General features: G+C 35.7%; 2 protein-coding genes across 3 annotated transcripts; one reads left to right on the forward strand and one right to left on the reverse strand.

Annotated features, from left to right (window-relative positions):
• On the forward strand, positions 1475-19787 carry LOC18588857 (probable anion transporter 6, chloroplastic). Of its 2 annotated transcripts, XM_018127270.1 has the most exons (17): positions 1475-2053; positions 2660-2805; positions 4126-4225; positions 4520-4572; positions 10549-10623; positions 11204-11284; positions 11542-11603; positions 15069-15178; positions 16568-16683; positions 17000-17036; positions 17319-17414; positions 17756-17897; positions 18022-18074; positions 18714-18800; positions 18893-19062; positions 19357-19467; positions 19560-19787. In XM_018127270.1, the coding sequence occupies exons 1-15, from the start codon at positions 1670-1672 to the stop codon at positions 18992-18994; spliced, it is 1644 nt and encodes a 547-aa protein (XP_017982759.1). In that variant the 5' UTR covers positions 1475-1669; the 3' UTR covers positions 18995-19062; positions 19357-19467; positions 19560-19787. The 2 variants fall into 2 exon arrangements, with proteins under 2 accessions (XP_017982759.1, XP_007013609.1); XM_007013547.2 differs by having other exon boundaries at positions 19357-19787.
• Positions 18933-23167, reverse strand: LOC18588859 (heparanase-like protein 3). The gene is made up of 10 exons (XM_007013551.2): positions 22729-23167; positions 22220-22256; positions 21955-22138; positions 21713-21861; positions 21330-21560; positions 21042-21231; positions 20827-20952; positions 20311-20410; positions 19847-20230; positions 18933-19145 (listed from the first exon to the last, which is right to left on the reverse strand). The coding sequence occupies exons 1-10, from the start codon at positions 22984-22986 to the stop codon at positions 18957-18959; spliced, it is 1848 nt and encodes a 615-aa protein (XP_007013613.2). The 5' UTR covers positions 22987-23167; the 3' UTR covers positions 18933-18956.

Below are 24358 nucleotides of genomic sequence, written 5' to 3' on the forward strand. Positions count from 1 at the left end.
CATGTAATTTCATAAAGTTGAATCTTTTATATTTTATTTAATAAAATTATTATCAAATAGTTTCCATTATTCTATATGTTCATATAGAGAGAAATCATAAATCAACCGACATGAAAAAAACCAGAACATTGATAAACGAATTTGTCGCAAATGCATGCTTAAAGATCACAACTCCATGTGGTATAATCATAGTTAACGAAGCAAGTTAACTAAATACTATTATTTTACTTTGAGTTGCTCTTATTTAATTATTTATTTTCTTAAGAGGACAAGGCGGCATAAGTGGGGACAAACTGCAACATGTTGGCCTAAAATAATTCAGTTTTGGCTCCTTGCGGGGACACAATCCTGACCTGATAGAGTAGTATAAAAGGAACTGTGTGCATATTTTTTTGGAACTTCCAAATGTGTGCATTTTTAATTAAAACGAAAAATCAATTAAAATTAGTACTTTAATAATGATAATAATAGTAAAATAATAATCAGCGGAAGGCAAAGAACAAGGAAGAAGCCATGCCATTAATTATTATGGGCTGGCTTCTTCTGTGGAGGAAGTTCTTGAAAGAACCGTATCGGTTTGCATCAGCAGGAACTACCTATACAGATTGGTCGAGGCCCAAAAGTATGGTGGCCTCTCCCTTTCTGGTTCATGACCCAGAGTCCCAGCCCAACTACATTTGATCCAAGTTTTGCCCAGTGAATGTTGGCTATCTGTACAAGGGCATATTCATGTTGAATGAAGAAAACAAACCGTCTCCTGGTCCTTGAAGGTAATTCTGCTGGCAATGGTCTTTCTGAGTCAATGGCTATCATTTCCTATGTCTTGGAATGCAAAAGAAAGTTATCAAGTTGTCTAGGAATTGATCTGTCGAATGCAGTTGCCTTGTCTTGAGCTCGGAATTTCTCTATTCCTTTCCTTGTTTCTGCATACTTATATCTTGCATGAAAACATTTTAATTATCTAAAGCTAATTTTGATGTGCTGATTTCTTTCGTTCCCCCTGTTTGTAGTCTCTCAGTTCCTAGTTTTCCAACGAGGTGTTGTCTGCCAAAAGTGCCCTCAACTCAGATGGTGACTCTGTTTAAACTCTCTGTATTTGCCCATAACAGCATATAATGTATGGGCAAAAATTGGTCGCCGTTGAGACATTTGGCTTTCCCATGCTCTATCTTCGGCTGCCTAAAACAAGAAGGAAGAGTTCAATACGTTTCTCAATTTCAACAGAGTTTCACCCGTAGAAGAAAAGCTGACAACTTGTCTCTCAATTTTGAGTAGCTTCGGTTGCTTACTTGACTTTTTGTTTCGTTCTTTCTGTTTCTCTATGATGAAATGCATGAGTCGCGTAGGTTTACAAACTTAGCACCTCCTCCAATCAGAATGAGCCAAGTCTACAAAGACCCCGATTTCGTGGGTCCCACAGACTTTACCCATGGACCAAATATTCAAGAAGATGCCCAAAAATCTAAGCAAATCCAAGCCACAAACCGTCATCCTCGTGGCCTCCTCAGGTCCTCTCTCTCTCTCTTCCTCGCCAACGCTTCCAACCAAGTTTCCCTCAACACTTTCTCTTCTCTTCCCTCCTAATTACACGTTTAACTTTCATCATGAATCCTTAAACTCAGCTGCCCTTCATTTCTTTTTGAACATTCTTAAACACAAGCTAATAGAAATGGCAAAATTCACCTCGAGACTAGATTATAACTTAGGTTTTCTTTCTCACAACACCTACACTTCCCAAGGCTCAATCTTTCTTAAAAACACTTCACGCAAGAATCTCCACTTGCAGTTAAGTCCTTCAAAGCATCGGTTGAATTTCAAAGTTTTATGCAGTATCAAGGAGAAAGAGAACGTTAAAGACGAGAGAGACAGGGCTGGTAGGTTAGTCAATGGGGTACGTGTCGAGGAGCTGGACAGCAAAGCGGGTTTTGGTCGGGAAAGTGGTTCAAGGGAAGTGGGTTTTGATTTGGATTGGCCTCCATGGAAGAATATTCCTAGGAGATATACACTCATTGGCACCACTTCGCTTGCCTTTGTTATTTGTAACATGGATAAGGTTGGTTGTTGACTTTTTGGCTTTAGTTTTTATTCTCTTAGGCAATTTAACGAACAGTTTGTGGTTCATAAGTATCTATTGTGAAGTTTAAGTTGTGTTTTGATGCCAAAGTAAATTGCCTTTCTGAGACATGTAACGTTATTGCACTGGAAAAATTGGTGTTCAACACAGAACTCCATGTAAATCTTTTGTTGCATGCAGAATTATGGGGTCATTTGTATTTTGAATGAACCAATTCCAGTGAAGGTTATACTGTACAAGTTTCTTGTTAGGTTGCCTTTGGTTGTTACTTTGTTGCTTTCTTTTTCTTTCTGGAAGTAAAAGCAATAGGAGTATTAGAATACAAAATTAAGATATAAGAATTAATAATGTTATATTTTTGGATAACAAAACTTTTGATTTTACTTTATATAGAACAATTGTTTGCATTTGTGTTACATTTTAGTCATTTGTGCATTTTTAGTCAATTATGATTTTGCTTTAATGCAACTTTTTTTGAAGTAAAAAGCAAATAGCAAATTTAAGTAGTAGAAAAATGGCGCCTTAGTTATTTGGTTTTTATATTTAGGGTTGAACTGATTTTGTTAAGCTTGTTAAATGTGATAGGTGAACTTGAGTGTTGCTATAATTCCAATGTCACATCAGTTTGGGTGGAATCCGTCAGTAGCTGGATTAGTGCAATCATCATTCTTCTGGGGTTATGCATTGAGTCAATTGCCAGGGGGTTGGCTTTCCAAGATTTTTGGTGGAAGGTTAGTATTTGAAGGCTTCAGCTATTTAGTGCAAATGTGCAATCTTTCATATTAATCCCTGCTTGCCAAACAGAACAGAAAGTTGCCAAAAGTTATAAAGAGAAAATTGGTGATCTTATAATGATATTGAGAATTTAAGGCCTGCATGCAGGATTTGAGGAATATTTTATGCTATCTACGGGCATTGATGAGCCGCTACCATTTCTAGCTAGGATGCTACCTCCTAGGGTTTGGACCACATTTAAGACTACTCATTCCTTTATTGTGTAAGCACATTAATTTGATGCCTTGTTCAAGCTGACCAATTGGACTTGATTGAGTTGGATATGGAAATAGCAGACTGAAACTAATTACATAACTGGATTGACTTTGATAACTAATAATTTATGCACCCTTTGAACTTAAGATACCTTAAATGAAATTCCTTGTTTAGATATCATACTGAAAGTGTCTAGGAGGCCCAATTCTCTGCAATACTGCCAACTTTCTTCCAGTATATCTTAAAGATTTATTTTGATGCAGATGTTTCTTAGTTTAATTCATTTACTGAAAACGAATGAATGGCTCACCCTTCGTATAAAATGTAGAAGTTATCTGTGGCTGTCATACTATTTACAATCTTGAGCAATAAAAATCTGTTGATATTACTGCCATGCAAGTTAATAATGCAATCACATTAAACTGGTAAGGTTTATAATTGTTTTAAGCATTCTATTGTAATTTGTAAGTCCTCTCTCCACTCGTTTTAACATTTGGTCCAAATGCAATATGTATTTTATTTGAGTGATTATCGAGACTCTTGATTAATGATAACTGCTCCTGTCAATGTATTTAATATACATATCTGCACTAAGTATACATGATTGATCCTGCTTCACCAACAACCTTTTATCATCAAATTTCTGATCAGCTTAGAATTGACAAAGAACACAATACCAACTCTATTTACGGGGTCTCTTTCTTAATTGTCCATTTTCTCTCTCTTCCTTTGAAATTTTGCTTTATTATATTGCGTTTTTCTATTGCCAATATTCACTGATTACACTACTGAAGGGCAGAAAGTCTGATCATGCTTGTAAGCTAAAGATGTTGATGATCCTTTCCTCCAAAGAGAAACAAAAAAGGGAAAAAGTGGTCCTGACTATTAACATCTTAGATGGCTATGGTGTAATAAACAGCATCCAAATAAATGTAATTTGTTTGATGCTAAAATGATAATTTTGAGAGATTAGTGAAGGACAACAAATTAATTTGTTTTTTGGCATAGTGAGATTGTCTCGTATACGCATCATATTACCGACTATCTTCTTATTCATGCAGAAAAGTTCTTGAGATTGGAGTATTGGCTTGGTCGTTGGCTACGGCCCTTGTTCCTGTTCTTGCTGGATTCATGCCTGGACTACTCTTGTCAAGGATTTTGGTATGTAGGTCATATTTATTATCATTTCTTTAACTTGTATTATCTAGTCATGTTTGGATTACTATTTTCATGTATTCAACTCTTTTAATTGTATAACTGAAAGTGTTTAGGTTATCTCTCTTTCTTAGATTACATCATCATTGATAATAATATCTCACTGAAGCTGTTCAGCTTTTAATGTCTCGCTCATTGACATGTGTACGAGTGCATATACAATGTGCTACTTGGAGCTTCTTTTGTTCAATGCTAATCACTATCCCTCAACCTTTTTTTCTTTTTTTTTTTTTAATCCAGGTTGGGATAGGAGAAGGTGTTTCCCCATCAGCTGCAACAGACCTTATTGCCAGGCACTTATGACATCCATACTCTTAAGAGCATGTTGTTTATAACCTATCATACAAAATCCGTAATCTTCATGCATATTTGCCAAAAGTTTATGAAAACAGAGAATAAAACAAAATTCTCTGATATCATGTGTGAATTACTAGGTGCTAATTATATACAAGAAAACCTATCTAAATTAAGTCTGGGAATCTGGTAAATTACCAAAAATTAGGGAACAAGAAATCAGGAAATAATCCAGCAAAAAAAGGAAAATAAAGAAAGCAAATAATATCCCTAAACTAACTCCTACAAATCTGGAATATAGTCAATAAAATAAATTGATAAGCTGTCAACACTCCCCCTCAAGCTGGTGAATAGATGTTGGTCATTCCCAGCTTGTCTACTAGCACTTCAAAACTCGGTCTAGGCAGCCCTTTTGTTAGAACATCAGCTATTTGTTGTTTGGTAAACACATAGGTCATGCAAATCACTCCATCTTCTATTTTTTCTTTGATAAAATGTCTATCTATCTCCACATGCTTTGTTCGGTCATGATGAACCGGATTATGTGCAATACTTATTGCGGCCTTATTGTCACAATATAGCTTCATAGGTCCCATACTAGGCACTTTCAGTTCTTCCATTAGCCTCTTTAACCAAATCAGCTCACAGGTTCCTTGTGCAAGGGCTCTAAATTCTGCTTCTGCACTGCTGCGAGCTACAACTGGTTGCTTCTTGCTTCTCCAAGTAACCAGGTTCCCCCAAACCTTTGAACAATAACCAGATGTAGACCTCCTGTCCTCAGCTGAACCTGCCCAATCTGCAGCAGTAAATGCCTCCACACTTCTCAGCTCATATTTCTTGAAGAACAAGCCTTTACCGGGTGTAGATTTTAGATACCGCAAGATTCGGTTGATTGCCTCAAGATGTTCTTCACTTGGAGAATGCATATACTGGCTCACTATACTTACAGCAAATGCAATATCTGGTCTTGTGTGAGATAAGTAAATCAATCTTTCCACTAGACGTTGATATCTCCCCCTATCTACTGGAATTCCACTCCTTGTTCTTCCAAGCTTCATGTTCATAACTATTGGTGTTTCAGCTGGCTTGCAACCAAGCATCCCTGTCTCTTTCAAAAGATCTAATGTATATTTTCTTTGAGAGATAATAATACCTTTCTTGCTTCTTGCCACTTCCATCCCTAAGAAATATCTTAGTTGCCCAAGGTCTTTGATTTCAAATTCACTCCTAAGAGTTTTCTTAAGCCTCTCCATTTCTTCTGTATCATCTCCGGTTAAAATAATATCATCCACATACACAATCAAGATAGTTTTCTTTCCATCTTGTGAATGCTTGAAAAAAAGAGTATGATCAGTTTGTCCCTGCTGGTAACCATACCTCTTTATAGTCTTTGCAAAACGGTCAAACCAAGCTCTTGGTGATTGTTTTAATCCATATAGTGACTTCTTCAATCTACATACTTTTCTGTTACCAATTGCCCCTTCAAAACCTGGAGGCAAATCCATGTAAACCTCCTCATCAAGCTCTCCGTTGAGAAAGGCATTTTTGACATCCATTTGATGTAGTGCCCAATCAAGATTAGCTGCTAGTGATAGTAGCACCCTTATAGTGTTTAACTTTGCAACTGGAGCAAACGTTTCTGTGTAATCCACCCCAAAAACTTGAGTGAATCCTTTGGCAACTAGACTAGCCTTGTGTCTCTCTATTTCACCATCTGACTTGTACTTAATGGTAAACACCCATTTACACCCTACAGAACTCTTACCCTCAGGTAACTCCACTACATCCCAAGTTTCATTCTTTTTTAGGGCTCTCATTTCTTCAAGTACAGCAGCCCTCCATTCTGGCTTTTCAAAAGCTTCTTGAACATTTTTTGGAATCTCATCCCTTTCAATCTTTACTGTCAAAGCTCGGAATGCTCCTGATAATTGGCTGTAAGATAAGTTATTAGAAATAGGATGTTGAGTGCATGATCTAACCCCTTTCCTGAGAGCTATTGGAATGTCCAACTCATTAGGTTGAATCTCCACTTGAGGCAAATTATCACCAGCACCAATAATTTCAGTTTCAGTTTCAGCATTTACCTGTGGATTGGACTCTTGGCAACATGGTTGTTGACTGAAAGACTGCACTTCTTGAGGCTTTTTGTTTCTTCGTGAATAGACACGAAGCTTTGATTGTTGTTGACTAAGCCCATTTGGATCTTCCCCTGTTTCCAAGCCAAAATCTGTTGATGACATAATTGGAGGATTTCTATTTCCTGGTGGTGTTTCAGGTATGTCAGCAACTACAGGAAGAGGAATAAGATAATCCCAAAGCTTCTCTTCTCCTAGTATCTCCCCCTGAAGAGTAGGATTTGGGTAGAAAGGTTGATCTTCAAGGAAAGAGACATCTAAGGAAACAAACATTTTTTTTGTGGTTGGACAGTAATATTTGTACCCTTTTTGACTAGGAGAATATCCAACAAAAATACATTTTATAGCTTTAGGATCTAATTTTTCACGGGTAGGACTGGTATTATGTACGAAGGAAGTGCAGCCAAAGACTTTTGGAGACAAGGAGGTGAATAATCGAGTTTGAGGGTAGGTTTCCAGTAAGATACTCAAAGGAGTTTTAAATCGGAGGACTCGAGATGGAAGTTTGTTTATCAAGTATGATGCAGTTAGGACTGCTTCACCCCAAAACTGTTTAAGAACATGAGTTGTGAACATAAATGCACGTGTAGTCTCCAATAGATGGCGATTTTTACGTTCAGCAATACCATTTTGTTGTGGGGTTTCGACACAAGAACTTTGGTGGAAAATTTCATTTTCTATAAAGTAATTGCCAAGAATTGAATTGAAATATTCCCGACCATTATCTGTTCGAAGAATTTGAATTGATGTATCAAATTGGTTTTGGATCATTTTATGGAATTGTTGGAAAATTGTGGCTGCATCTGATTTTTCTTTGAGAAGATAAACCCAACATGCTCTTGAATGGTCATCAATAAAGGTTATGAACCATTTGGTTCCTGAAATATTCCTTTCCCTTGAAGGATCCCAAATATCACTATGGATCAATGAAAAAGGTTTCGAGGACTTGTATGGTTGATTTGGATAAGAAGTACGGGTATGTTTGGCAAATATACAAGTTTCACAACGAAAAGAATTGATATCTTTATTATTGAATAGAGAAGGAAACAAGTTTTTCCAAATATGGAAAACTAGGATGGCCTAACCTATTATGCCATAACATAATCTTACTGGAAACTGGAGTTAATTCACCACTTAGAGCCAGAGCTTGTTTATTCACTTGTCCATTATCCTCAAGGTAGTATAGCCCATCACGCATCTTAGCATTGCCAATCGTCCTCCCCGATAGTAAATCCTGAAATTCACCAAATGATGGATAAAACTTAGCCACACAATTCAAATCATTTGTCAATTTGCTAATAGACACTAGATTACATTTTAAATTTGGAACATGAAGAACAGATTTTAGTGTCATATTAGCCAAATTTACAGATCCTTTTCCAGCAACAAATGATAAAGCACCATTAGCAACACGAATTTTGGAATTTCCCGGGCATGGGGCATAGGTAGAGAACGACCTGTGGCATCCAGTCATATGATCTGAAGCTCTTGAATCCATAATCTAAGGGCCATTAGATTCAGAATTTGCACTCAAGGCAGAGAGATAATTACCTTTCTGGGCTATAGAACAATTTGAAGTTGGAACTTGTGCACTAGTTCAGTGTTGGGCAAGAAGGACTTGTAGTTGTTCAAGCTGTTCCTTGCTAAAAATTGATCCTCCAGCCTTGTTTTCCTTTGCGACAGCTTGAAAACCTCTACTTTGTTCATCTTGTTTACGTGCCTTCCAATTTGCTGGTTTTCCATGTATCTTCCAATATGTTTCTCTAGTGTGATATGGACGTTGACAATGATCACACCATGCTTTTATCATTTTTCCGATTCCCACGCTGATTACTAGAGTTAGCAGGTTCATGTTTTTTTGAAACAAGAGCAGAACTTTGGGACAAGTTATCTGAAATAACCTCTGTAGACACTCCTAACATAACACGTTTCCTGCTTTCTTCCCTTCTCACCTCTGCAAATGCCTCTCTAATGTTTGGAAAAGGTTTTGTCTCCAAAAGTCGACCTCGTACCTCATCTAACTCCTTACTTAAACCATGAAGAAAATCAAATACCCGTTCTTTTTCAAGCATCTGCTTATACTTTAAGCTGTCCTTAGGACAATGCCAATTTGTTTCATAAAACATATCCATCTCCTGCCATAACTTAGTCAAAGTATTGAAATACTCAGTCACTGAGAGATTACCTTGCTTTGTGCTTCTTAGGGCAGATCTGACCTCAAAACATTGTGCTGAGTTTTCCAGATCTAAGTACATTTCATGTGCCATATCCCATATCTCCTTTGCTATCTTATAGAATAAGTCCGGCCAATCTTAGGCTCCATGGAATTAATTAACCATGCCATAACCATGGAATTCTCTGACTCCAAAGTTGAATGACCTGCTGCTCCTTCCTTTGGTGTTACCTTTGTACCCGTTAAGTAGCTGAGCTTTCCTTTGCTTCGTATTACTAGCATAACCGACTGAGACCATTAAAGGAAATTGGCCCCATTGAGTTTGTGTTGGGTTATTTGGAGAGAATGGGTTTCCCCGACAGTAGGAATCACAGATGAAGACACATTTCTAGAAGGTTCAGATGACACCTCTGAGGAACCTTCTAGAGTTGCATCTGCCATGGCTGCTTTGGCTAACAATAATGGTCAGAGGAACTGAAGCTCTGATACCATGAAAACAGAGAATAAAACAAAATTCTCTTATATCATGTTTGAATTTCTTGGTGCTAATTATATACAAGAAAACCTATCTAAATTAAGTCTGAGAATCTGGTAAATTACCAGAAATTAGGGAACAAGAAATCAGGAAATAATCCAGCAAAAAAAGGAAAATAAAGAAAGCAAATAATATCCCTAAACTAACTCCTACAAATCTGGAATATAGTCAATAAAATAAATTGATAAGCTGTCAACAGTTTAAGCCTCTGATTTGTTGTATTCAAGTTGTCCACTTGAATTGCATTGTTGACTTGAAACTTTGTTCCATGGTTTCACTACCATGATAATTTAGCTCTTCTTTCCCCCTTATAAGTATAGTTAAAAAAGCTGCTCAGCAAAGCTTCCCTGGGAATCTTTTAGCATAATGCATGTGGAAACTGGAATTTAAAGACTGATAGGTAGTAAAATCATATACATACATATTTCTGTTTATTTGTGTGTCAATTGGTTCTTCTAGACTATAATTAATGAGATATCTTTAGTTCATAATTCTCTTTAGACTCTAATTCCCCATTTCTATAAGAATTCTAAAATTCTTTCCAGGTTTAGATCTCTCAACATTTTTTCTTAACATCTTTCGAAAGGATTTTGTTCTTCTAAATCATTTTTAAAGGTGATGTCTTTATTCCTGTGTTTTTATGTTGGTACTGAAGACCTTCAACAGAAATTGGTACCAACATAAAACACAGGAATAAAGGCATCACCTTTTAAAATAAGAAGTCCTGATTTAGGAGAACAAATCCTTTTAAAAGGATGTTTTGTGTCTGTGTGTAACTGTTTCTTAATTCAGAAAAATTCTGTATTGTTCATACAATTCCTGGAGATATCAATCTCCAGATCAGGAGGGCAAATATTGGGTATTTGTCTTCAATACCCTCCCCTGTCCTGTGGGAAGAAATTGCTTTCCTCAACTTATTGAACATTACACTTAGAGATGCAGATGAAGTTATATAGTTTCTCGAAAATAGAAAGCATTTTGTGGTCTGAATCTAATATTATTATCTGGCCTTATTGCATTGTTGATCTTTTGTCCTGCCAGTCTGGCACTTTTTGTGATATGGTTAATCTCCTAACAAATAACTAACACCATCTTGTCTCCTTTTGTTGGCATTTTCCAACACAACATGCAGGTCAATACCTTTGGAAGAGCGCTCCAGGGCTGTATCATTTGTCTTTGGTGGGTTGAGTGTAGGAAGTGTAACAGGGTATGTTTTGTTGGAGTCTTATCTTAAGTAGGTAAATACATATTAACATTCAACTAAATGGTTCAAGTTTATTTTCATGTATTCAAAAAATTAAACTTCACAATTTATCTATGGGGACATTTAGTCAACTGAGAAATGGCATTCTCATTGAAATGGAAGTGCAAAAATAAAAGTTAAATTGAACAGAAAAATGTAAAAGTTGTTGATTCCTTATTTGGAGTGTTGTAAAGAACAAGAATCCACCCTGTTAAGCTGATCACCATTACATCCTTTTATGCCTATATTTTTGGGATGTGTAGAATCTTTTTGCTGCCAAAGGCCCCATTTATTGGTTCTTAAAATTCTGCCAAGGGACTTTTCTTTTCCATGTTTCGTTTTAAAAGGATTTGGACTATGATATCATAACCAGAAAATAATTTTTGTATCAGCAAACAAACACTAGTGGATAGCCATCAAATTGATTTTGCTCTTCTCATTGTAGCATCAACAAATTTGTTTATTAAATGCCATCCACTTGGGTTAAATGAGTGCTCAAGTTCATTTTCTTTTGTCATCTTTTCTTTGTTTGAAAATGTTGCAGGCTTCTTTTGGCTCCTCCGCTCATCCAAAATTTTGGTTGGGAATCCGTATTCTCTATATTTGGCATTCTGGGGATAGGCTGGTACGTCACTAGCTCTAAAATTACATATTATTGTATGTTACTTCTGATTTAGAGGTGTTCATTTCATCTGTGCAACATGCAAATATGTGTACATCTTTTCTTAAACATAAAAGATGATTATTCTTTGTCCACAAACTGCCTTCTAAGAGTGTTTGGGCAATCTAATATTGAGGGTTTTCTTTTCCTCTTTTTAAATATTTATGGGATAATTGAACTGAAATTTGACTTCAACCTTTGTTGTCACCAAAATGTTGAAGGTATTTGGGATTTCATTTTATTGGAGAAGGACGGGCTTTAAATGCTGTAGAACATGCTGCACGTGAGCATCCAATCCCTTTTTATCTTCATTATATTTTATTTGAAAAAGTGAAGTGCTTATTTTGTCATATGGATAATGAAAGGTTGAGCATTTTCCTGAGTTATTTATAAGATAATGGTAGTTCTATTGTTGAATAAAACAAATAATTGGGTTTCTTCATTCATTTGTAACTAACAACTTTATTGGTTAGTAAGCTGATGATGGATGCTTAGAACATATGTAATCTAATTTCTACCATTTAGCTCATTTTTAGCTCCTTACATTGTTTAGGTATCTGACCCTTGTTGAAAACATTACTCTTGCTGTCCCCTCCAATTTCTTTACTGTCCTGTCATCATTATAGATGCAACCTGCTCTTTACTGCTATTTTTGTGAATGCTCCTATGGACAACAAAATTGCTACTGTCTACATCAACATTAGGGGTGTGCAAATTCAAACTGAACCGAAGAACCAAACCGAAGTGAGTTCGATTTTTTCAATTCGGTTAGTTCAGTGTTTGGTTATTTCAGTTAAATATGTTTGATTACAACGGTTTAATCGGTTCAGTTTTTGGTTGGGAAAATTCTCAACCGAACTAACCGAAGTGGAAAATGCTTATCTAAAGAGGTGTAATTTTATTGATTACACAAGTCTTTTTCTAAAGGAATTCTAACTTTTATTATAGTTAAGTTAAGGTGTGAAGAAATTATGCTTAGAACCATGTGGATTTGAGCCCAAGTAAGTAAATCAAACATTGTATGTTATCTAACATATATCTAATTTCAGTATATTTTTCATAAGTTGGGTTTTCGATAACCGAACCAAAATAACCTAAGTAGTTCGGTTTTCAGTTTTTTGGTTATCAACATTTTTTGGTTCAATTTCGGTTTTTTTAGAGGAAATTCAGTTTTTTCGATTTTGGGAAATCTATAACCGAACTAAGTTTTCTAACCATTTGTACACCCCTAATTCAACATCATTTTTGTGGCTGTCTCATCAATTACATTCGTAATAGTGCACTGCATCCAACACCATTTCATCAAAATGCTGCTGGTGCTGCTGACAATTAAGACTCTTTTCCATCGCCATGGATGTTGGCACAATCGTTTTGACCATTTTTATGTATTCATTATGGAGTTTAATTTCTATCAGGACTGCCTATAAAACCCTCTATTTACACCCTCCAATCATCTATTGCCACATCATATTTTTGGTACTCTTCAAAATAAGTTGTTCCAGATCAAATAATTTCTTCAATACCTCAGAATTTCACAATGTTGGTTTTTTTTCCTTCCTGGAACTATTCGTCTCTCTTGCTTCACTTCTTCTTTTCTTTATTCTAAATTAAGATTACACCACCCACACTCTTTGTCCCTATTTTAATTTCTTTCTTAAGATTCTTTTATTTTGACCTTAAAATATGAAAATCTTAATAAATATTGGAATGCAAAAGGAACTGAGAAATAAAAATCAGGGAGGCAAGAACTAAAAGGTAGAAGAGAGAAATTATTGACAAAATAGAAAATAAAAGTTTAAAAGATAGATTATTAGGACTAGAAGCTGATAAAGAAGACTGTCAAGAGAATATTGAACAAAAGATAAATCAACACCAACAAGCAAAAAAATATTTACCAGAGTGCACTAGGAAAGAAAAAAGTTATAGAGAGCCTGTTTGGCCTAGCTTTTTTCTAGCTTAAAAGCTATTATGAAGCTCTTATGAAAAATAATAGCTTTTAAAATTAAGCTAAAGTTGTTTGGTAAATTTCTTTTTATAAGTTCTTTTTTATAAGTTATAATTTTGGTTAAAATTATCATAAAGGGTATTTCTTTTTTTTAGAGGGTAATATTGTAATTATTTTTAACAGATGAGGATATTTTTAAAACAAAAATAAAAACTCTCTTGCATTTTTAAAAGAAGAGAAGAAAAAGCTCCCTACAGGAGCTTTTCCTGAAGCTCTTTTTTTCAAAATTTTATTCTTTAAAAAAAAACCTACTTTTTTTTTAAGAGCTTTTCAAAATATATGTTTGGCCTGACTTTTGCTTTTAAGAGGTGGATAAGCTGAAAAAAAGCCAAGCCAAACAAGTACAGAAAATAAATAGCAAAGAAGACAGGTATAGCTGGACACCATGGAGGGGATCTTGAGAGTGTGAAAGCAATCAAAATTATGTGTAGATTGTAACCTATTTATAAAGTTAAAGACTATGATGTGGCATTACGTAATTGGAGGGTGTAAGTAGAGGGTCTTATAGGTTGATAGAATTTTAAACTCTTCATTGTATTACCAAGATATCTATGTGTACTTTAACAAGGAAGCCTTCTTATTACATCACCTGAAGACCACAATCTATGCTAGGAATACCGGCTCATGATTGGTATGATTTTAGATTTTGTGTCCACTTTTACAGAAGTTATTTGAGATCATACCAGATGGATGGAGACATAATATAATGATTTCAAAATTGTTCACTGGCTACACTATCTTCACTCCGATTAGCAAACAGAATATAGAATGGAAGAAAGAAAGAACTGGACAGTTGCCTGACTTAAGGTTGTCCATGTTATGACATGTCTACTACTGTTTTGGATATAATATGTGAAATCTAAATGGCAAGGAGAGAATACTATGCTACCTATCTATCATCATCAAGATGAACCGAAGAGAAATAGGAAATGACAACTAAATATATGTTTGTTGAAATTAGGCCTCTTGAAGGGAGTTTAATTTATTTTTGAAGGCTTCTTCATTATGAAAGAGATTTTGTCCTCTGCATTTCCATCTGAAGTTGTAGTGAAGAATTTGCACTCACTTCTAGTTTGCAAACTTTTCAGAGTAAGGAGAATAAAGTGCTGATAGATGTCTAAAGACTGCCATATATAAAATTTGATTTGTGCCCAACTTCTAAATAAAAGCTCTTTCAATCTTGAGGATTACTTTTACCTACATCTGCCTTCTCAAAGATCTTCAGCCTTATACAGACAAGCTTCATGCAGTCTCTTTTCAACTTTTACACTAGGAGTGCCTTCTCCATGACCATTATGCTCCTATTAAATTTCCGAAATCTCATAGTGGTTTTCTTTCAAGAGAAGAAGAGGAAGAGCAAAGGACATGGATGAAAACCAAAAAAAAGTGGATATGGTCTTGAATAGAGGACAGTGGCCCATATGAACAATATAGCTGATTCCATGTAGTGGAGAGACCCTAGTTGAATGTAAGGTCTTGACAAACCTGATGCAGGGTAGCATTACTTCACAGATATGCCAAGGTGCTCAAATACTTGAGCAGAATCATTTTGAGCATTTTGCATACTTAAATAACTAGTTAGAAGATTCTAAAGCATGGTAGTGCTGTAAAATTTAATCACATATTGCTAAAATGATTGTATTAAAGTATGTTACTACTTGTGTTAGTTCTTTTCCACTCTTTCATTCTTGCCTTGAGTTCCTCTTCAACGTGTTAATGATCATGACTTTTGGTATATGACAGTATTGCAATCAGCTGATCAGAACAAGTCATGGAATAATTCTCCAGAAGAATCTGCTGATCAGAAGAATTCATGGAATAATTCTCTAGATGAGTTGCGTGCCTCACTGCAGGTATGATGTCAATGTTTGATTTCCTGTTTCTGACAATGAAGCTTGTTATCTTCCCCAGAAAAAAAAAAGGGGAATTGTTACTTGAAGTTCTATGCTTTTTGGTGTCCTTAGATTTTGGTGGGTACTTTATCATCTAGGGCATACGCTCGACTCATGTAAATACTTTTTTTGGTTGTGGTTATTCAATCATCTATGGTTTGATTTACTTCAGCTGTGTGTTAGTATTTTCGCTGCCCTACATAAGATAGTTCTGACTTCTGATTTATGGAACATAAGCTGGTTGCATATCCAGCTTCTTAAGAGTCTTATCTTACTTGGTGCTTAACCTTATCATTTAGTGCTTAACACAGCACCCTAATATCATTTAGTGCTTAACACAACACCATAAAAAATGATAATTGCCTGTATACTGTTTTGTCCCATGCCCAGAGATTCAACCATTCAGCAAACTGCAAGAGCCTATGTATTGCATGAATCTTGCATGATACTTGGTGGAGTTCCGTTCAATATCATGGAACAGATTCTGATCTGTGAACCAAGCTTTTATCGGAAAGAGCATTACAGTTGCACCCATATTGGCATATCATCATAGCAAGAAGGATTACAAAATTTTCCATTCATATAATCGCTTTTTATCCAAAAGTAGGCATTATTGCATGTGTGATAATAATTAAAACTGACCTCGTATGGTTCCTGCATAACCATAATCACTGCTCTGACTTATTTTCCTTTTCCATACTGGGCGAAAATGTAACTGATTCTTGCATTTTCTTTCTTGCTTACAACCATTACGCTGGCCCAAGAGCATATAGATTTATTTAGTGATTCTACTGAACCATGTAGTTTGTAACTTGTAGGGCATCTTAGAAATGATCTTGGATATATAATTCAAAGGTATCTTCAGTTAAATGGTAACCCTGTTGATAGGTGGATCTTCATTAACAGCCGGTTACTTTGTCTTGGCTACATAGTCTAGCAAAACTGCCATAATTTATATAGCGGGGATTGGACATTATTTTATGATTATAAAATATATTGACCTTGTTGATGAAGCGTGAAACCCCTTTCTATTCGTACTTAAGCAGATGGGAATAAAATTATGTAGCCTGTCAATGACCATGAACTACATTGTAGCTTACAAGATTTATCACATAACATGTTATTTGATGATTAAAATAAAGTCATCTGTGATCTGTATGTGCAGTATTTTGCCTCAGGTAGTTGAATGGTCCTATTGACTGCTATTGCTATCATCACAAAACAAACTTCATAGTGGTCTCAATCAACAACTATTGTCAATCCTTTTTAAAATTTGGAGTCTTCTAATGTTTCATTATATTGGACTTGATCATGTTTCCCTTGGTTTTCTTAATGGCTTTTGTCTTATAGGATGTACCATGGAAGGCATTTTTCCGAAGTCCAGCTGTATGGGCTATGATATATACTCATTTTTGCGGAAGTTGGGGTCATTATACTTGTCTATCTTGGCTTCCCACCTATTTTAGGTAAGTTCACAATTGATCAATATTTTAAGTTTTTCAGTTGGTTTGCTTTATGGAATTTGGAGCTTCCAAGAATTGTTACGATCTCACAGGGACTAACCGTTTGTTTTCAAGGGGCTTGTTATAATCCACCCTTTCTTTGCATGAAACTGTCATATTTCACAATTTTTATAATTGAGTATTTAGTTCTCGTCAATTCTACTTCCTCGAAAATGTTCCCAATATAAATTGTATAAACATTGCAGCTGTACGGCAATGTTTTTTCTTGTTAGTATTTCACTCATGTAGAAATTTAACTTCTGTTTTGCATGCCATGCAGTGAGGAACTGAATCTAAATTTGACAGAAGCTGCAGAGGTAAGGTTAAAAGATCTATATTCTAAACTCTGCTTCCTTGTCATGTATATTGTCAGAGTTTCAATTACAATGAGCACAGTTTTAAAAAAAAAAAAAACAGATGAAGCCAATTCGTTACCTAACTGTTATGTAGTTTATCATTATGAATGATGAAAGCAAACTCAGAAATTGTGTGTGAATTTTACATTAGGTGCACCAAATTTTTATAGCTGTTTTATGTGCTGTCTCAGATTGAAAATGAATCATTTATAGTTTTACAAACAATAAGCTATGTAATCACAGGTTTCCATCCTTCCTCCTCTGGCTTCAGTTTTTGTAACAAGCATAGCCGCACAGTTTGCTGACAACTTAATTTCCAATGGAGTTGAGACAACTACGGTATGAAGACATCAAAGAATTATACCTTTCTATATCATTATTCTCATTCTGAGGGCATCGAAAAATGCCAAGTCTATTGAATCACTTGTTGCTTGTTCCAATGAATGATATGACATGTCCGTGATCTAATATATGGTGTACTCTTAGATTAGCATTGTCAATACAATTGTATGTGAATCTGTATAAGCTCATCTGTGACATTTTATCATTCCTTGCAAGTTGAAGCTTTAATTTTTTTAAGGACCTCAACTTGCAATATAACATAAATAAGCTTACCTATAGGAATCTAATCTTATTTGGGGATTTGAACCTTTCTGATGGCCTTAATTTTGTGCATGCAGGTGCGAAAGATTTGCCAAACAATTTCCTTTTTATCTCCGGCAATCTGCATGATTCTATCTTCTCTTGATTTAGGACTGCAACCATGGGAAATTGTGGGGATCCTCTCCAGTGGACTGGCTCTCTCCAGCTTTGCCTTGTCTGGTAGTGACTAATCCAGCTAGCTACTTTTTCTCATTATAGGAAACAACAGTTGTTATGCATAACCTGCCTTCTTCATGAGCTACTAATACAGTATTGGTACTAACTTCGCCACCCCCAACTGCAGGGCTTTATTGTACGCATCAAGATATGTCACCGGAATATGCAAGTATACTTTTGGTATGTAAGTTTATAAAGTCCAAATTGGTTGGTTATGTGCTTGAAGCTCATGTCAAAAGAATATGATTATTTCAGTCTTCTTATACTTTATATTTTGATCAACATGTAATTTCATGCCATTATCAATAGATTATTCTGATTTAGTGGAATACTTCCTTGAAGGAGAACCAAAAGCATTTGTTCTGCTTCAACACACTAAGTGTTTTGGTTCTTAATCATGTTCATCAGAATTCTGCTTCTGACTGGAATATTTATTGTGATGGCAAGTATTAGAATTCAACCATTTAGTACTAAGATTTTGCTCCATTTGTGAATGATTACTGAAAGTGGTGACTTTTTTTGTTTTTTTCCCTGAACTCTGCTCACTTTTTCATGATAAATTATCTTCCAAATTTTAGTCTCTAGACTTGACTCCAAAGCCTAAGATTCAAAGCGTCTATCATTTGAAATCTAGCGTCATTAACTGACTAGTGGCTAGCAATTTAGACGGTTGGATATGAATGAAAGGTGGATGCAGTTGGAGCAGACCCTTGACTTTCTTATATCTGCTGAATGTTGCAATCATACATAGACAGTTACACTAAAGCGTGCTTTGCATGAATTAAATTGAACGGTTCTTTACTGAAATTTTCCTCATAGGGTATTACCAATACTGTCGGAGCAGTGCCTGGAATTGTAGGTGTTGCCCTTACTGGTTTTCTTCTTGATTCAACTCATTCATGGAGTGTAAGTTCTATTTTCTGATTGGAAATGATGCCTTCCATTCCTCCCCTCCCCCAATACTGTAAACAAAATAATTGGACTTCTGTACTATGCAGATGTCATTGTTTGCACCGTCAATATTCTTCTACTTGACTGGTACCATTGTCTGGTTGGCATTCGCTAGCAGTAAGCCTCAAAGCTTTTCGGAGAGTGACTGACCGTGGTTCTGTGCTTTCTATTGGTGTTCTTGATTGAAGCATCCAAACTGAAATACACGGTGTTTAAGGTATCCCTAATTTGACCCTTTCCTCTGTGCCTAAGTGGAAAATGACCTTGTTCGGTAATAGTGGTTAGTGGTTGTCCATATACCTGCATAGAAAATATACATGTATGATTCAATCTGTCATTTTCTTGATATCATTTGTATATTCAAGTAAAAGTGTTGGCCACCAAAATGTATTAACATATTTGCAGTTCAAAATTTTTGCGGTTGTTTATTAGAACTTGCAATAAATAATATTCCTAGAAAGTGAAGTACATCCGTGCTGGATATCTTACCCTCTCCCTCTCTTCCACACAGACACATTCTACTTATGGACGAACAGTTGGGCCAATCTGAGAGGTGGTTTGTTCTCCCACAACCTGTTATGTGACAAATGACAAATTTGTTGTACCAGAGATTGACTTAATGGTAGATATCTCCATTAACACACATTCAGCCTACTGAAAGCTGTTAGGACAACAATTAGGGTAATATCTACGCTATTGTGCTTCCTGTCGAAGGATGGATTTTGCAGGTTAAATGCACCAGTGTTTGGCTCATCGGTAGCTACAGAGCAGTAAGGTTGTTTTGTTTCTCATGCATCAATTCGTCACATCTATGTATAGACACTCATGTTTATTGTAGAAACCAGAATGAAGAAAGGAATTATGAGTGTTTTTGAAAAACGTATGTTGCATTATATTCTTCACTATGGAATGGGTAAAAAATGAAATATTTGCAATGTGTTCTATTTCTTATTTGATCAATCGCTAAAAGGAACCAATTTTAGATCCCTCTAGTGCTATACCTTGCAAGCGGGGACGATAACATCTGGCATGTGAATGAACACGATAGATAAAGGAGCGACCATTATTGGCTTTGGTGAATTTACAAGTAATGGCTCCAGAGGAGGTATGATCCCAGATGAATTTACACTTAAAATGTTTCCATTAAGTAACATGGTTTGGCTGTGTAAATTTCCATCTTTTGCTGTTAGATGGTATTCCTCTCTTCTAATTTCAGCATCAGTGCCTTGAGGCAGCTGGATAATCGATTTCTTATGAGACCTGTGCTTATGGTGCAAAGTCCGAGACCTGTGCTTGTGTTGCAAGGTCATTGTACTGTTGAATGCAAGTTTTGCCTGGACAGTAGTGCTATTGTCAAGGTTGATCAATAGTAGCGTGATGCCTTTCTGCAAGATAGGAAACTTAGGTCAAATACTAAGAAAGGGAAGATTACCTGCTTGATAATTGCAAAATGGGGCTAACTTACTGATTGTTTTGCACAGTGAGTGTAAGAGCGTATCTTTTTAGTCCCAGCAAAGCTTGTGGACAGAACATTTCTTCCCATTAATTGGTGCCAGAGAAGTGCACTGCAATGGAGAAAGCAGAGTATCATGCACATGAGGCTTAGATCACCTACTGTAGATTCTTCATTAGTACAATTTATGCATATCTCAAGCTCAACCTTAGCTTCGTATGTGAAATGGCAAAATGGATAAGATGATGTAGTTCTTTGAGGGGTAAATGAAGTCTCAATGGGCATCAACCTGTCTCAGGGCAATAATTCTCACTGATTACTATGATCCGTCTTTAGAGTTTTGCATTTCCCTCTTTCTCTTACACAAATTATTAAAAGCTTAATTTGAATTATGTGGAAATAAACTGTTGCAGTAATAAGGGCAGAAAGAAATATCTCCCCTTTCTTTTTCTTTACAGGAAAACATACTGTAGTAATAAATTGTAGTTCTGTGAGTCTCATAATAAAAGAGTTCCAACAAGGAATAACCTGTAGTAGTCTGGATTTGGTACAAAGTTGGCAGTGTTTAGTAAACCATAATTTCCGCCAATCAGTGATTGTCTGCAGTATGTTTTTGTATCATACTTCGATGCCATGCCAAGTTGATCTAAATACCTGCATTTCATGTCCGAGGCAAATATCACTTAGAAATCAATCATAGCAGAAGGCATAAGGCTTCTAATAGCAAGTTATTGCCACTTTACCAGAAACTGAACACAAAAGCATTTGTAACAAGATTATGACCGCTGTTGTAAGCCCCTCCAGCCTCACCCACCCAGGCAGTTGCTGAAGTTGTAGAACTTTTGATGATGTTATGAAGGCCCCTGAATGTTCCGGACTCACCATCAAGAACAGATGGATTAAGAATCTTTTCAACAAGGTGCTCATCAACTCCTATGCATAAGAATATGATAGAATAAAGTTAGAACCTTCTTTCCAAGTCAAAAGCTCCTAGAAGATTCAAATAATGGATTGTACGAGATGAATCATACCTGGTCCAAGATTGTATATGTGATGAGTGACCACATCTAAGGATTTGGTTGTTTTATCTATGAATTCTTTGAACCAATTTGAGTCATAGAACCCACCGGGTGCTATGATTAAGGGCTTGAAATCAACATCCTTGTATATGTTTTGCACTATACTTTGTAGAGCTGCTGTGTCAGCAGCATACTGATTTGCTGAGACCCTAGTTCCAACCCCACTCCCGCACAATTCATTTCCTGACAGGCAAGAGATAACAACCATAAGTTGTTCCATCTAACATGAGAACTATCTTCCACCTCATCAATCAATTAAAGAGAATTCCAAACATGTTTTCCTTCTGATAGTTTTGCATAAATAGTGATCAAGAAACAGAGGAGGCTATTATTACCTAGCTCCCAACCATGGATGGTATAGTTCTTTTCAACCGTATACCGTATAAGAGATTCAGCATTGGTGTAGTTCCATGCTCCTACAGCTGAATCATCAGACTTTATAGATCGTCCAGTAAGAGCATTTAATCCAAAAATAACCTTCGCCCTGAATAGTGAAACTTGAGTTACATTAGTGCTCTAACATTCATAATGTGAAGCTCTTAAGGAATAAAAGGGGAAAGAAAGATGGTGCCATTACCCTGCTTTTGCAAAGAAGGCATTAAGCTCATCCCATCTATTCATGGGTAAACATCCTTGAGTAAAACCAAACATCTTAGAGGTATTTTTAACAAATGGAGTGCAGGGTTCCCGATTGTCATCAGTATCATATATGACCTTATCTTGCAATGTGCCGCCCAATCTAATCTTCAATGGTGAAAAGGCTGAACAATACAGGGATTAATAAATAATTAAGAAAAAAAATCGTGATTAAAAAAATGCACCGAATGAAAATATTAACTTACCTTTCACGGCATTCAAGAATATATTATTACTAAGATCCTGCAAAAGGAAAAGAAGGACGAAGCACATTTCAGCAAGCACTTTTAAACTGGGAAATATGCTTTCCAGATTGAACAGAAATACCTTTTCTAAGTATGAAAAGACCATTAAAGCATAAAATGTTCAAAATCATCATTAAGAATCTTATTATAATTAAAGTTACAAAATGCAAAAATTCTTAGCAGAAATCCCAGATTGTCCACAAAAATGCTGGAAAATCATTTCTCTGAACGAAACTTGGGGCAAAAAGATGAGAAAAGCAATTTCATGGAAACGAGGACAGTGTTGAGTACATCATTTATACATATAAAGCAAAGATAGAAGATTGGAAGATTGAAAATGGGAAAAAAAATTTCATGGAAAACCAAATAACTATATCAAACAACAATGAAAACATGCTGGTTGATTGTTCAAAAGAAAAAGGAAAGTAATAAAAGAAGAAATGCAACTGGAAAAATGAAAAAAAGCATACCAGATTGAGCAGTCCAGCGAGACCCCAGCTGCATGTCCCATAATCACATTTCTCAGGAGGCCACCAATCCAAAGTAGCACAAATAAAATCATCATCTATTGAACCAATGGGAGCTTTCCCATCAATGAAAACAGTTCCTTCAACAGTTGCATCCCCTTCAGCAGCATCAGCTTGTGAACTTACAGAACTCAAGCTGTGGCTTAACAAACTAAGACACACCCAAAAACAAAACCCCATTTGCCAAATCTGACAACCCATCTTTGGATTCAATAACAGAAAAAAAGCTCAGATCTTGAACCCCTATAGTGTTCCTCTATAAATGGGCTAGATAACCATGAAGCTGAAGATACGAACTTGTAACAGGTTTCGAACCCCTATAGTGTTCCTCTATAAATGGGCTAGATAACCATGAAGCTGAAGATACGAACTTGTAACAGGTTTCGCCATTGGAGGCAAAAGTAAAAGATAAAATAAAAGAAATGTACAGTAATAAAAACTTTGTTCAGAAAGTGAGATATAAATGCAAACAGAAGGGCATCTCTGTATTACTATATAATAAATATGATCTTTTATGAAGGTGGGGGGGAATCAAGTTAAGGTTTCCATCGTTGCCATCTTCGTGAATTATCTTAGCAGTTTAGAATAAAGTGAGGTTTGTTGCAGAGGCGGGACCATTTTCGGCTGTGTTTCGGCCTTTGCTTTCCTTAAGGAAAACAGCAAGATTTTTTTACCTTTCAAAATAAGCTGCGTCCTCCCGATGTGGGGCCCACTTTTTGGGCAAGAACCCTGGGAACTGGAAATCCCGGGAGCCGCAAACTCCATTTTATGGATAAGATTTATAGCTTAGGTTAAATTACATGTAACAATAATAATAATAATAATAATATAGGTTTTTTTAAAGGTAATAATAATAATATATAGTTCTCGAGACCCCATAACACAAATTTTCATTTGCTCAATAATATCGTTATTCGTTAATGCTTATTGGATTGTGCATTAAACAAAAAGTATGCCTATTTTATTTTTTTAATTTTTCATATTATATTTTATAGCTCGGTAATTATTGTGTCGGCATCGAGTATTGTGTATTATGCAGTAAATTTTATTTAACAATTGGTTTAATGGTGATATCATATCTTTTAGCTATTAAATATCAAAAGGGGTGAAATAGATTAGATTCTATTATTCAAAGAAAGATTAAGTTATGAAAAAATGAAAAAATTTATAGATTAGTAAAAGGGGTGGAGTAGATTAGATTTTATTGTCCAATGAAAGATTAAGTTATGAAAAAATGATGAAGCTTATAGGTTGTGTTAGAGCGATGTCTATTGATCAGATAAATTTTTTGGATGAATTCAAGTTTATTAATAGTATGGGAGAATGGGACAAATTTTGTCTATACTTGGGTGGAATCTATATGCAAATGCACTAACTAATTAATGATAAGTTAAATGGTGAAAACAATGATAAATAAATTGTAAAGAGAGCAAAGGGTGTATGTTAATCTTGAAAATAATGATTAATTATAATGGAAGCAAAGTGCATGAAATGAGTTGGAAGGGGAATGTATGTGTAGTCGCAAGTTGCACGTGAACAAGCAGAGGTCAGTAGGCCACCATCGTCTACTGCT

Source organism: Theobroma cacao, chromosome 9, assembly GCF_000208745.1.
Source record: "Theobroma cacao cultivar B97-61/B2 chromosome 9, Criollo_cocoa_genome_V2, whole genome shotgun sequence".
NCBI classification, from domain to species: domain Eukaryota; kingdom Viridiplantae; phylum Streptophyta; class Magnoliopsida; order Malvales; family Malvaceae; genus Theobroma; species Theobroma cacao.

Excerpts from the sequence above, each read along its gene's own strand:
- LOC18588859 (XM_007013551.2), bottom strand. The coding sequence starts at position 22,986 with ATGGGTTGTCAGATTTGGCAAATGGGGTTTTGTTTTTGGGTGTGTCTT. Across the intron at positions 21,561-21,712 it reads CATCCATGGTTGGGAGCTAG|GAAATGAATTGTGCGGGAGT; the intron begins GTAATAATAGCC and ends CTTGCCTGTCAG. Across the intron at positions 20,231-20,310 it reads CTCACTGTGCAAAACAATCA|AAAGGCATCACGCTACTATT; the intron begins GTAAGTTAGCCC and ends CCTATCTTGCAG.
- LOC18588857 (XM_007013547.2), top strand. The coding sequence starts at position 1,670 with ATGGCAAAATTCACCTCGAGACTAGATTATAACTTAGGTTTTCTTTCT. Across the intron at positions 4,226-4,519 it reads TACTCTTGTCAAGGATTTTG|GTTGGGATAGGAGAAGGTGT; the intron begins GTATGTAGGTCA and ends TTTTTAATCCAG. Across the intron at positions 11,604-15,068 it reads TGCTGTAGAACATGCTGCAC|TATTGCAATCAGCTGATCAG; the intron begins GTGAGCATCCAA and ends GGTATATGACAG.